The 13,031-nt window shown below is 38.8% G+C and overlaps 2 protein-coding genes across 2 annotated transcripts; one reads left to right on the plus strand and one right to left on the minus strand.

Moving 5' to 3' along the window:
• Positions 1–3,941, minus strand: zic5 (zic family member 5 (odd-paired homolog, Drosophila)). The gene is given in 2 exon segments (NM_205727.1): positions 1–1,401; positions 2,756–3,941. Coding segments are annotated over 2 exon segments (1,494 nt in total). The 5' UTR covers positions 3,804–3,941; the 3' UTR covers positions 1–955.
• A 4,179-nt stretch (positions 3,942–8,120) lies between these two features.
• On the plus strand, positions 8,121–12,901 carry zic2a (zic family member 2 (odd-paired homolog, Drosophila), a). The gene is given in 3 exon segments (NM_131558.1): positions 8,121–9,439; positions 10,833–10,996; positions 11,277–12,901. Coding segments are annotated over 3 exon segments (1,338 nt in total). The 5' UTR covers positions 8,121–8,460; the 3' UTR covers positions 11,472–12,901.
• The last annotated feature ends 130 nt before the right edge of the window (positions 12,902–13,031 follow it).

Consider the following 13,031-nt stretch of genomic DNA (forward strand, 5'->3'; position numbering starts at 1 on the left):
TTTTTACTGAAAAGACCATATTTACACGTCCTGCCTTTTATTCAAGTTTATATATCTATACACAAACATCACATTTCTTCACGACCTTCTTACTTTTTTCCATCAATACCATCATGCACCTCAACAGAAAACTACACGGTTCATGCGAACGATTCTTCACATTATACAACCTATTCAAGTAAGACCTTTTTTACAGAACACGATAAAAAGCATCACTTCTTTTCACCAAAATTATATTATTCTTTGGTGTATCTGTACTTCCAGACCAACATTAATAACAGCAAATAAATTACAATGTACAAAACTCGTTGAGACGCTACGAAAACATTCACAAGCATCAATACCATATAATATTTACAAATCAGTCAGAGATAGGCCTATCAACGATACATTATTTAGGGTCTCAGTGGACATATTTCGTACTCCTTAATCAGAGTTACAATTATTTGCATAAAATATAGGTTTAAATATTTTAAATATCACAAAAACCGTCCTGACCACAGTTATTGTATAAACTTTAACAAAAACTCCACCCATTCATTTTTGACACTGACAATATACAAGTAAAAACTCAAAATTATTGTCACAGCAATTTTTGCCCCTCAGACATTTAACGTGTAAAATTATCTATAAAAAGGTTTTTGTGCAACAAAGGGTATGTATTATTACAAAAACGACCTAAACATGACACATCTTTTGAGCTCATGATATTTGATGACAAGTCAGGTAAAATCTTAAAAACATGGACAAGTCGGTTTCATATCTAGCAAGTTGCAACTGATAATGGATGTGATTATTATATGGAACATAAATTGCATCAATGCTCTGAGCATGTTTTAAGGGCAAACTGGGGGGCAAAACTTTTCACCCACTGACATCCATAGGTGTTCCACTTTTACGAACTGACTTTTTTTACGTGGACCATTCATATTGAATATATTCCTTGCTGTACACATCAGAGCATTGCCCTTGGATCTGTGTGTCTGAAAGAGTCCTCGTCGTCGGATTCCGACGTTGGCACATCACTGGAGGGGGTGTGTAGATTATTTGGTCCAGCACTCCCTTGGCACACGTACCATTCGTTTAGGTTGGTCACCTGAGGAGAAAGGTTCGACGAACGGTTCCTGTGGGGATCTAGGTTTGGTGAAAGGGCATCACCGATCGTAGTAGATGAGGGATGGTAAGAAGAGCCCGTGTTGGCGGAAGGGGGCGGAGGAGACTTGCAGTGAACCTTCATGTGTTTGCGCAGAGAGCTCGGGTGTGTGTACGACTTGTCACAGCCCCTCACTTTACAGAAGTAAGGCTTATCACTTGTGTGGACGTGCGAGTGCTTCTTCCTGTCACTGCTGTTGGCGAATTTCCTGTCGCAGCCATCAAACTCGCATTTGAATGGCTTCTCACCTGTCAAATGTAAAAAGATAGCATTTAGATATTGAAATCAGACACACGTCTCTTTATCAATTTTACAACATTCTTGCAAAAAAGATAGGCCTAGTAACTATTGGATGCTTCATTCTCATGCATATGGTGCCGTTTTGAAAATCACAACATCACTATAACCTCAGAGTACTTATTCTGTGCTATTACATATTGAATGTTCAGAAACACCACATGACATATGCAACCACTTCGTAAATGCTCACATTTTCTCTGACTGAACCTTGCCAAAATATCATCAACAAGTCATTTTATTGTTTTTGCTGGATGTGCAGCTGAGTCAACTACTGAAGACGGGGGAGAATTACTCAAAAACTGTCCCGCCTTTACAATATATCTAAATAATATATTGCCATAACTTTACATTACACGTTGTACAAATGCTATGTTGCTGTAAGGAGTCTTAATACAATAAAACATAACTTTTTAGACATTTGATTTGCTGAGTCAAGACAAACACTAATATAAACGTACTCTGGATGGGTTTGACACGCTAGCCTACATATTTAGGTCGCATTTTACGTCAGCGTGAAAGTAAAAGGTAGTTCGAGACCCTAAACAAAACCTGCAACTTTTTCACTACTGACAAAAACAAATGACTAGTTTAAAAGGTTCACGTGTTTTTATTTTTAATGGCTGGGTGAAGGTATTTACGTTAAAAACACAATGTTCCAGTTAAATATGCACATCACCTATGCAGAGGCCTTCCTCGCTCTAGATGCCAAAATAGTTTGGTAAATCAAAATGCCCCATGACTGGCCTATTCTCCGTATTCACATTAGTATGGATTTATTCACAAAATGTTCCCAGTGGCTTTAAGAGACAAACACGTGCCGCAAACTCAGCCATTACTTCATGTCTAGTTCACCTGAATTAAATTCCTTCTGTTTACACACGTTGAACGGAATTAAACTGTTGATAAATTTTGCATGTCAACCGATATAAAATCGCGTGCATCAAATATACTGCTCAAAAACAAAAGGAACAACTTAAGCAACAAAGTGTAACTCCAAGTTTTCCCTATATATGTAGCCTAACATAAGAACACTGACAGCTCATAGCAGCAAAAGCTCAACCTTTACGTACAAGAATAGCAACATTATGCACGTTGATCTCAAGAAGTTGCACAGTAAACAAACAATCCAATAATCGTCCTTCTTTTTGAAGATGAATATTTGTGCACGAGGCGGAGCAGTGTTTCTGTTCCCCCAATAAATGCTACATATCAAGAAAATTCGATTACCCGCCAAGGAGAGCAAACACGTTCAATAACAGGCGCCTATAAACACGACTAAAGTTTTAAAGAATTTTCACTAACCTGTGTGCGTCCTCTTGTGAATCTTGAGATTTTCCGAACGCGCGAATACCTTGCCACAACCTGGAAAAGGACACGGGAACGGCTTCTCGCCAGTGTGCACGCGGATGTGATTGATCAGTTTGTACTTGGCTTTAAACGCTTTTCCCTCGCGCGGACACTCTTCCCAGAAGCAAACGTGAGTGCTCTGCTCCGGTCCGCCAACGTGCTCCACTGTGACATGGTTGACGAGCTCATGCATGGTGCTGAAAGTTTTCGAGCAGGGCTTCTTGGCAGTCTGTTCCTGGTCTATCCACTTGCAGATGAGCTCCTGCTTGATGGGCTGCCGCATGTATCGCAAAAACGCCCCCGTGGCTCCGTGAGGAGCCGTGGCGAGGTTCACATTTAAGTTCATGGAGTTGTAGCTGTGCAGAGAAGAAGATCCATAGTGCTCGGGCCTGTGGCCGAAGTGCTCTGGCCTGCCGTAGATGTCCCCCGGTAGACCCAGGCGCATCTGCCCGTTGAGGGCATGGTGGTGGTGGTGGGCACCTGGGGCCGCTTGCTCGTGCAGTCCAGAGAAAAGTGGATGGGCACCACCTTCCGCGTGCCCATAAGCACCTGTTGGGGAAATGAACATGCCATGGTGATGAGGGGAGGAGGCGGAACTATGCTGGTCGCCAAGTGCATGCATAGCAGAGGCTGAGAGCTCTCTCCTGAGGATGAAGTCCCTGCTGGTGGTGTAGCCTGTGTGGGGGTGAGCCACGGGGAAACCAACTGTAGTCTGAGAAGACGTGAAAGATGCCGCGGTCTGGGCTTCGGGATGGCTTTGAACAGGCTGAGATGGACTAAGTTTGAGAGCATTGGTCTGTGCCATGTGCTCGGGTCCAAATGGAGTGAGAGCCACTCCGGGGTCGTTGCCCATCTCCCCAGGGTGGAGGTGGGCATGGTGGGAGTGCGGGTGATGCCCCCCTATCCCCGGGAAGCCTGTCATATTCTGATGAGGAAGGGCTTGAGTCGATGCCAAATCCGCTAATCTTATCGCCGAATTCCTCTTGCTTAAAGGGGGCTCCATCACTACGCTGTCATGTCCACGCTCAACGCTATTGTTTTCGCCAACTACGGGCCTTCTGAAACCATTAAAATATATGTATATGGCCGTCTATAGAACTTCTTTTGTCCTGCCTCTAACTCTGCTTGCTCCTTTTCCCACTCTGTCCTCAAGCGATTGGCAGAACATACAACAGTTGGAGGACACAGTGGGGAATAGAGTTTAGAAATGGCACTGCGGGTATTGGACAGATTTCGGTGACTGGCAGTTAAGAGAACGAAGCGATTGGCTGTCTTTCAGCGCAGAGGCTCAGCGGGGTTCCGCCCCCTCACTCTCTTCATCACTGTTCACTCCAGAAAGTTGTGCTCACAAAGTTACAGGCAAATCTGTTTACCGAGACACACACACACGTGGAAGGATGTTGTTTTTCTTTTTGCACAAAACAGTGACACTACACACGCGGAGCATATTGTGCAACACCCCCACACACAGATCAAATTATATTTAGAAATGTAATTCAAATAAATACTGTCATTAAACACAACTCTGTTCACGTATTTAAAATGTAATTAAATATTTTTACAAAGTAATACGTTTTGTTGACTACGGATAAACAGGGAACCAAGTTAATAAAATTAAAATTGCGCAAAATAAACACACAGTATAATTTGTTTTTAATTATTGGACTGTATACATGTAAAACTTAATTATTAAAAATAATTATACAATGACACACATTTTAAAAAACGATTAGGTTTTGTGCTTTAATAAAAAAAATAACAAAACAATTTAACACAACAAAAACGTTAAATTCTGTGCTCCCCTGTCATGGTTGAGTTTATTAATATCACTGCATATTTTTTCTTAATCATTAAAACATGTCAAAATTTAATATTTTGTTCAGTGATTAAGATGTATTTTGAACATTGTAGATCTCACTCTACTGGGCACTGTCAGATCTTGAATGATTCCTGTGCAAATACTGAATAAAATGCCATTTGACTGACTGACACACACACACACACACACACACACACACACACATATATATATATATATATATATATATATATATATATATATATATATATATATATATATATATATATATATATATATATATGACTGGAAGTTGGTCAGTCTAATTGTCTAAAAAAAGTTCAATAAACATTACTCTTCACTTTGTTTTGTCCCTTACTTATTTGTGCACGCTGTACGTGTATGGAGATGCATGTCTACGCTGTTTTAGAGTGCATGTTGAACTCAGCTGGAAGTGTACGCCATTGATTTATTATGTCTTAATTCAAAGACATTTTTAAAATGCTTTAGGGCAGTTTTACCAAATTCAAAATAATTATTTTAAAACTTAATTGCCAAAGGTAAATTGGAAACAAAAGAAGATAGAAATAACAGGCCATTTTTTTACATTAAATAATAATTTATTATTTAATAATTTATTTAAAAAAAATGTTCTGCTATTACCCCGTCTAACAGTACTAAAATTCAAGATCCAAAATTAATTTAAAAAAATGTATGAACCTTTTAGTTGAACAAAGATATAATTCTCCACTCAGTATTAATCAATCTTTGAAAAATGTAATAATAGTATTTTGATATTCCGCTAATTATAAACTGTATATCTCATAAGTAACGTAAGCTGCACCTGCACTAAAACTGAAAGTTTCGTGATTTCCTGCAAAAGCCTGATCCTGCCTGTCAGCTTTGTCAAGGGTCTTAATTTAGGGTGAATGGAACTACAATCTATGCCGGTTAATGTGTCAGAAGCATAACAATATACATGCATTCAAATTTAGATTTGCGATGTTTATCATTAAATTGCTATGGACAATCTTATTTAGGAGTGTAATTAATATAAGTATTTAATTGCTTATATACTTACAATAAAGTAGACAGGTGTATGAACTTGTAATAAAAGTCTATAATGAGAATGTCAAAAATTCTGAATTTATAAAAGGTTGACACTTATTACGAATCGATGTAACGGAGAAAGAAGGCAGCACTTGCCTTCTTGAAACCTTTGAACAGAGACGATTTCTTAATAAGTTCAAAGGGTAGCATATGTGGTTTCCACGGGTCGAAGGTCAAACACCCTTAAAATACCCAAGGTCACTAAAAGTAAGCAACAATGCGTTACCATATTGATGATGTCAAAGTTAAAAGAAATGCCTTGTCGCTTTGTCTAAGATCATTAAACATTAATTGAAACCTATATTTCCCGTCAGTATAGAGGCATGATCGCTGACTTAAAGTATTTGAAGATTAGTTGTGATTTTCTCCGTTCAAATAACACGTAAATAAAGGTTATTCGGTCACTGACGTATATGTATATTTGAAATTATTTTTAGAGTTTTCCTGTACTGCCACTGCCCGAGTTAGCGAGTTAGCGTGTATTTTAGTCTTTATTCTTTTCTAACTTCCCCCCTCTTTTTTTTTTTTTTTTTTTTTTTTTGCAACATGACAAAAGAAGAACAAAAACTGCGGCTGTGTGTTCCAGGCCCACTGCACTCTCGGTCTAATTTCTCTTTCTTCTTCTCCCTGCCCATTGAAAAGGGGAAAGGTTTTTGTGGTTTTCTGGAGAAATAAAGAACTTCTTAAAGAGGTCGGCAGACGTGACTTTGAACTTGGATCAGATCCTGTGTTTCCTGTGGAGAGGGTAGAAATAGTCTTGGAAGAATGGTACATAACGTTCAAACAGTATGGCTGTGAGCTGAGGAACACAGAATTCCCAAAGTTTTATAAGTCGTCCGCTCTATTATTTACAGCTTTAAGCGTAGAAAAGAGAGGAAAGCCGGAGTGCGTTGAACGGGACTCTGGGGGACTTAGAGTCAATGAAATTGTAAGTAAACTTTCTTTAACTAAATGTTAAAAATAAAACAAACTTCGTCTCAAGATTTTTCCTAGATCAAAAATGGTCCCTGGTGTACATTGGCCTGAAATCCGGAAAGCGTATCCATGTTCACATGCTTGGATAACCTCAGTTTGACGGTTTCTATGTTGTCAGTGTAGGCTACAGACAGGGTCATCTACAAAGGCTAGAAAAAAGCACGCATACACGCTAGTTCTGCAACCACAATATGCCGCTGAACTTGATTTTAAGCCATGCAGATTCCCTTATTTATTCTTTTGGAAGTATTAGGCTCTCGTTCATGACGTCATTGTTTTTTTCTTTCTTTTTTTTAATTAAAGGTATGTCATATTGTGTTTTTTGACAAGGGGATGCAACCGGAGCTAGATTTTGGTCTTGGATACGCTATACTATGCAAAATACTGTTTTAGGTTTCTTTGTGCTTAAGAGCAGGTCACGGTGATATGTAGACATAGCCTAAGCCTGAAGATTGTCATAATTGCAATGTTGTTTTAATTCAAGTTTTTCAAAATGTAACTTATACGGTTTCTTTTATAAAGAAATTAATATTGATACATTGCTAGAGTTGTATTAAAATATATAGCATAATTATGATTTTCTTAACATCAATAAATGATTAAAAATTACATAGAAAGATTATGTTAATGCCAATGACGTATATAATACCGATAAATCCTTTGACTCGTCTTCTGACTTAAATATATTTTAATAGTATGATTTATATCTCAATAAACTAGTGTGACCTTTATTTATGAATGCACGTTTGTTTGTTTTTGATGTCAGTCAATAGCCTAAACATGATCACATGCTTTATTCAGATCCTGGCATTCATACAAAACTATATACAGATGAATGTTTGTGTTGTTGTTGTTATTATTCAGCAAAAATGTATTCCATACTTGTAGATTAAGTTAAAATACATGAAGCAAGGTTTGTGAGCTTATATTTATTTCTCACTACCCTGTCTGTTTGTTAGATTATGGCAAAGTAACTAATTAAGATGCGCCACAGAGTGTTTATCAAAGGCATTTTAAAGCATTGTCATTAAGCATTTCGCGAGGTTTTACACACCCACCAAAAACTATGGATTACACTTACTTTTATGAGCCTGTGTGGCAACTGATTTACAGATTTTAAGCAGTTTTATTAAGCGTAATTATTTTTGCTTTCCCTCTACCTATTCCCCGAAAAGGCTCTCCGAAAAGTAGGCGGTAATTGTCAGTGGAAGATGGCGATCAGCGATTAGTTGCCAAAGCAGTGCGTTCGATTGGAGGGGCATCTGGGATTGATGAGGAGAGGTGGCCAATGAGAGCGCGTCAAATGAATGACCGGGCTCCAGTTAAAGGGGGCGTAAGAGGAGGTAGTGCCAGTCCACTGAGAAAGAGGGACCCTCCGAGATAAACATAGACAAGCGAAAGAAATAAACATTCCAATTCGAGATGCTTCAAGAACCAGGAAGGCTCAGTAAGATATTGACTCGTATTTTCGTGTAATCCGCAAACAACGACATCGACTCAGTTTGAAAGGAAAAACGCAAAGGAATCTTTTCATTTCGTTGCATTGGGGATTTTGAGTAACAAGTTATCCGCAAGAAAAATATAGTCTAACTTAATACGCAAAGCTTTTTTTTCGCCCTGTGAGCGGGGATTGAACTTCATCGCCTCATGTCGTGTTGTCAAACCTGGAAGTTAATATTACCGTAGCGCATTTTATTTTATTTCATTTTCTTAAATGTTTTGTTGAAGCGCCGTGAATAGACTGCTTGAAAGAGAATTGGTTTTGCGCAACGAAAACATGTTACTGGACGCAGGGCATCAGTTCCCTGGTTTGGGAGTGGGCACCTTTGCCAGACATCATCACTCCTCTAGTGAGATGCAGGACAGAGACTTGAGTTTAGCGCAAAACAGCTTCGTCGACTCGGCGCACATGGGCGCCTTCAAACTGAACCACGATCTCTCGCCCGGACAGAGTTCTGCATTCACGAGCCAAGCGCCCGGTTACCCCGCTGCGGCTCTGGGTGCGCACGCGGCTCATGTCACATCATATGCGAGCTCGCCGTTTAACTCCACGCGGGACTTTCTCTTTCGCAGCCGTGGATTCGGGGAATCATCACCGGCAGGAGGCCAGCACGCACTCTTCGGCCCCACTGCCGGCTCGCTCCATCATTCTCACACAGACAGCCAAGGCCACATTCTGTTCCCTGGCATTCACGAACAGCATGGATCTCACGGCTCCCCAAATGTGCTCAATGGGCAGATGCGACTCGGACTACCAGGGGAGGTTTTCGGGCGATCAGACCAGTACCACCAGGTCTCTAGTCCGAGAACCGATCCTTACTCGGCCGCCCAGCTGCACAACCAGTACGGCTCCATGAATATGAACATGGGGATGAATATGGCAGCGCATCACCATCACCCCGGTGCCTTCTTTCGCTACATGAGGCAGCAGTGCATTAAGCAAGAGCTCATCTGTAAGTGGATCGATCCGGAGCAGCTCAGCAACCCTAAGAAGAGTTGCAATAAAACTTTCAGCACCATGCACGAGCTGGTCACCCACGTCTCTGTCGAGCACGTTGGAGGACCCGAACAGAGCAACCATATCTGCTTTTGGGAAGAGTGTCCGCGGGAAAGCAAACCATTTAAAGCCAAATATAAACTGGTCAATCACATCCGCGTGCATACGGGAGAAAAACCTTTCCCCTGCCCGTTCCCTGGATGTGGCAAAGTCTTTGCAAGATCAGAAAACCTTAAGATACACAAAAGAACACACACAGGTAATTATATTTATTTTTACTTGTGCTATACTGAATAACAATATGTTTTGAAGCTAGATTTTACCAGCCTCATAAAATAGTATCGCAAATAGTGGTTCTTGCAAAACTAAGCTTATTATGCCAGGTTGATATATTTTTAGACTTTGAGAGCGCATACTTGGATCAACGTTAAAAGTAGATTTAGCTCTTTGAAAGCAGATACTTGTGAACACGTATTCAAATCGTGTAAGTGAACGCCGCTGGTAAGATTATGCATGGTCTTGTACGGAGTAAATACGATGTTTTGCAACAATGTGGTGAATTATGTAAGAGACTGTCGAGGTTTGTGGTTCATAAACTTTAAACGGGTCAAAGGCGACTCGAGGGCTCATCGCGTGCACAGAGCAGCCGTAAATCTCTCCAACCGGTTTAATGTTTGCGTTGACCAATACTCGAGCACCCGGTTGACTACGTCAGGATTTTGAAATTCTCTCCAGTTTATTGTGTATGTTTTTAGAAAGATAGCGGAGTATTTTTTCTATTGTTAAAATCAGAATCAATGCATAAATATACCCAAAGAAGGACCCTTATTTAGGTTATAGTTTTTTTTTTTTTTTTACAATGACTAGCTACTAAATGTAAACACTGCGTGTAGGTACACACATACGCATGCGCCTTTACACATAAGAATTAACAAAATTAATACAGACTATTTCCAACACTATAATGACGAAATAAGAATATATTTCTTACTTTAGGAATGAGCGATATGTGGGCCCATTGTTATTCTTTCCATTACACTGTCAGTGTATGTGTTAGACAGGCCATTACCAGGGTTGCACATTTGAGCAATTTCCTCTTTAGAATACACGGAGGTATTGAGCCTTCTATTTGTCAAGGTGTTAATTGCATTTTGATTATTTCTAAGCAAATGGCTAAGTAAGTGGAGCTGACAAATTCTAAAACTTGCATATAGGAAATGGCGTTGACTGTTCCCCCTTATTTGAATTTTGTTTTATTTATGCAGTTTGCTAAATAATCCAAATTATTGTAGAGTTTGTTATGATTCATTCATTCTAGATTTTCTCTTTTTTTGTTAACTTCACGTTTATGATTATAATGGTCGATGAGTTTATGTGACCCCCTATGTCGTTGTAAAGCATAGCTGTGTGTTACGACTACGTGCACATGATAACCTCGCGTAATTTCATTTATGTTTGCTTTTAATGCGACAAAATATATGCGGGGTTTGTTTTTAGAAGCCTAATAAAACAACTGCATGTAAACAACGTTGCAGAACTATACATTGATATGTTTATTCAGTTGTAATATGTGCTTGTGATGTTTTTGAAAAGCTGACTAGGCTTTAGGTAATCGCTAATCGTGTGATTGTTTATGATGTTTTCCTTCTCAGGTGAGAAACCATTTCAGTGTGAGTTTGAGGGATGTGATCGACGCTTTGCGAACAGCAGCGACCGAAAGAAGCATATGCACGTCCACACGTCAGACAAACCATATCTCTGCAAAATGTGTGACAAGTCCTACACTCACCCCAGCTCTCTTCGAAAGCATATGAAGGTACTTCCCCATGTTCTTTTAAACCACAAATGTAAGAAGTACGTAAAGTTTGCCATTTAAAACGTGTAAATACCACTTAGTAGACTAATATAAGTAAATCAAGTTAGAAATCAAGAATATTTAATTATAAATTGCATTTGCTAGTGTATTATCAAATAGTAAGAAATGGCACTAGAGGTACTTTTGAACAAATTGATTTATCAGAGTTTTCTCAAAAGCAAGTTTTTACCAATAAACATTTTGAGGATCATTAATTATAAAAACAAATTGTGCGTTTTAGGTACACGAGTCATCCCCACCTGCATCCGACTCGTCGCCAGCGGCAAGTTCTGGTTATGAGTCCTCAACACCCCCTGGTCTGGTGTCTCCCTCCACTGAGACCCAAAGCAACAACAATCTGTCGCCTTCCTCAGCGGTCCACAGTTCCAACAACCACAGCAGTTTATCGTCTAATTTCAGTGAATGGTATGTTTAAGACTGTGCCATCCCAGGAGGACCCGATAAAGAAAAACAGGAGATCCATATACAGCTTGTACAGAACGAACGCTTGAATATTACGCTCTTGTCCAGCAGGATATAACATTCCTACATCGACAGAAGAAACGTGCGCAAACGCACCAAACATCTCTTTTTTTGTACATACTACGCGCTCTCTTTCCTAATGGTTGTTATAGATTTTGTCGGTTTTTGGTGTATAGATGTTCCTTCAATGGTAGCTATTTCTCTAACTGGACTTTTTAGTGCACATATTACCATAAAGTTGTATTATCATAATGAATATTGTGATCCCATTAAGGCAAACTGATTGTAAACTAAACAACTATTAACTGGAAAGAGTGCCAAAGTCAACATTTAACGAAGAAAGACACAATATTTGCTTGTGAATGTATATCTTAGTTTGCTGGGCTTAACTTGTGATGTTTTGTGCTTTGCAAGTTTGAATTGTGAAATATATTTGGAAGATTGTGGGGCAAATTAATGTCGTGCGGTTAAATATCTGTAACTACACCCTTCTTTTTGTAAATATCGACTGCCATATTTATCCATTTGTAATTAAATTATGGTATTTACTTACTACAGATGAAACAATATTTATAAAGAATGTTTCTTTACTATAAATATGTACAATAATGGGCTAAACAGGGGCATTTGTTTTGTTATATGTGTTTTTGTTTAAAGTTTGAGAAGTGTTTTCTCCATTATTGTGATAAAATTTTACTGCATACAGATATAATAAAACGTGGTGCAAGTGTACAATCTTTACAACGCGTCGTGTTCATTCCATGTTATCACTTGTATTTGTTAGTGAACTTTGACAACTTTTAGGCTTTAATGTTATTAACACTATAAATTATCTTTAAACTAAACTTCTGGCAGTTATCTCAAAGCTAGATAAGCAGATAGCGCTGAATTATCTCTCCATTAACAATTCGGCGTTTCAAACTCATATCTGTAGAACTGACTTGAATGTTTTAGCATTTTAAAAGAAAAAAAAGTACATGCGTTTTTCAGTGAGCAAAAACATCATGTAAACTGTAAACTAGGAGTTTATAGCCATAATATAAATAAGTTATTAATAAGTAGCCTATTTTCTTTACTAATAAAGTAAGATTTTATTTTTTGATTTAACTTTGGATAATGCCATATCCTTTCACGCTTAAATAAAGTTAAATAGAGTTTAAAATCAAGTGGCCGTGAACTTGAACTTGACTCTGGCACTCTTGTAAAGCTCTGAAAAAAGAAACATTTTCCCGCAAAACTAAGAGCTGTCAGTTTCTGCAACTTGTTCGCTCAATTGTGAGTCGGATTTTAGTCTTTCATAATCGTCTAGATACAGCAACATTCAGCCGAGAGCCAAAAACGCGGAATTAAATAAAAGGCATTTGACATTGTGCCGAGACATCACTGAATATTGTCTCAGGTTATTTTTCCTGTATGATGATATCACTGACAAGACGAAAAGTGCTATGAAAACAATCCTTCAGCATGAGTAATTAATAGACTAGATGTACTTGAGAGCGATCGCATCTGAGTT

The sequence above is a fragment of the Danio rerio genome, chromosome 9 (assembly GCF_049306965.1).
Source record: "Danio rerio strain Tuebingen ecotype United States chromosome 9, GRCz12tu, whole genome shotgun sequence".
NCBI classification, from domain to species: Eukaryota; Metazoa; Chordata; class Actinopteri; order Cypriniformes; family Danionidae; genus Danio; species Danio rerio.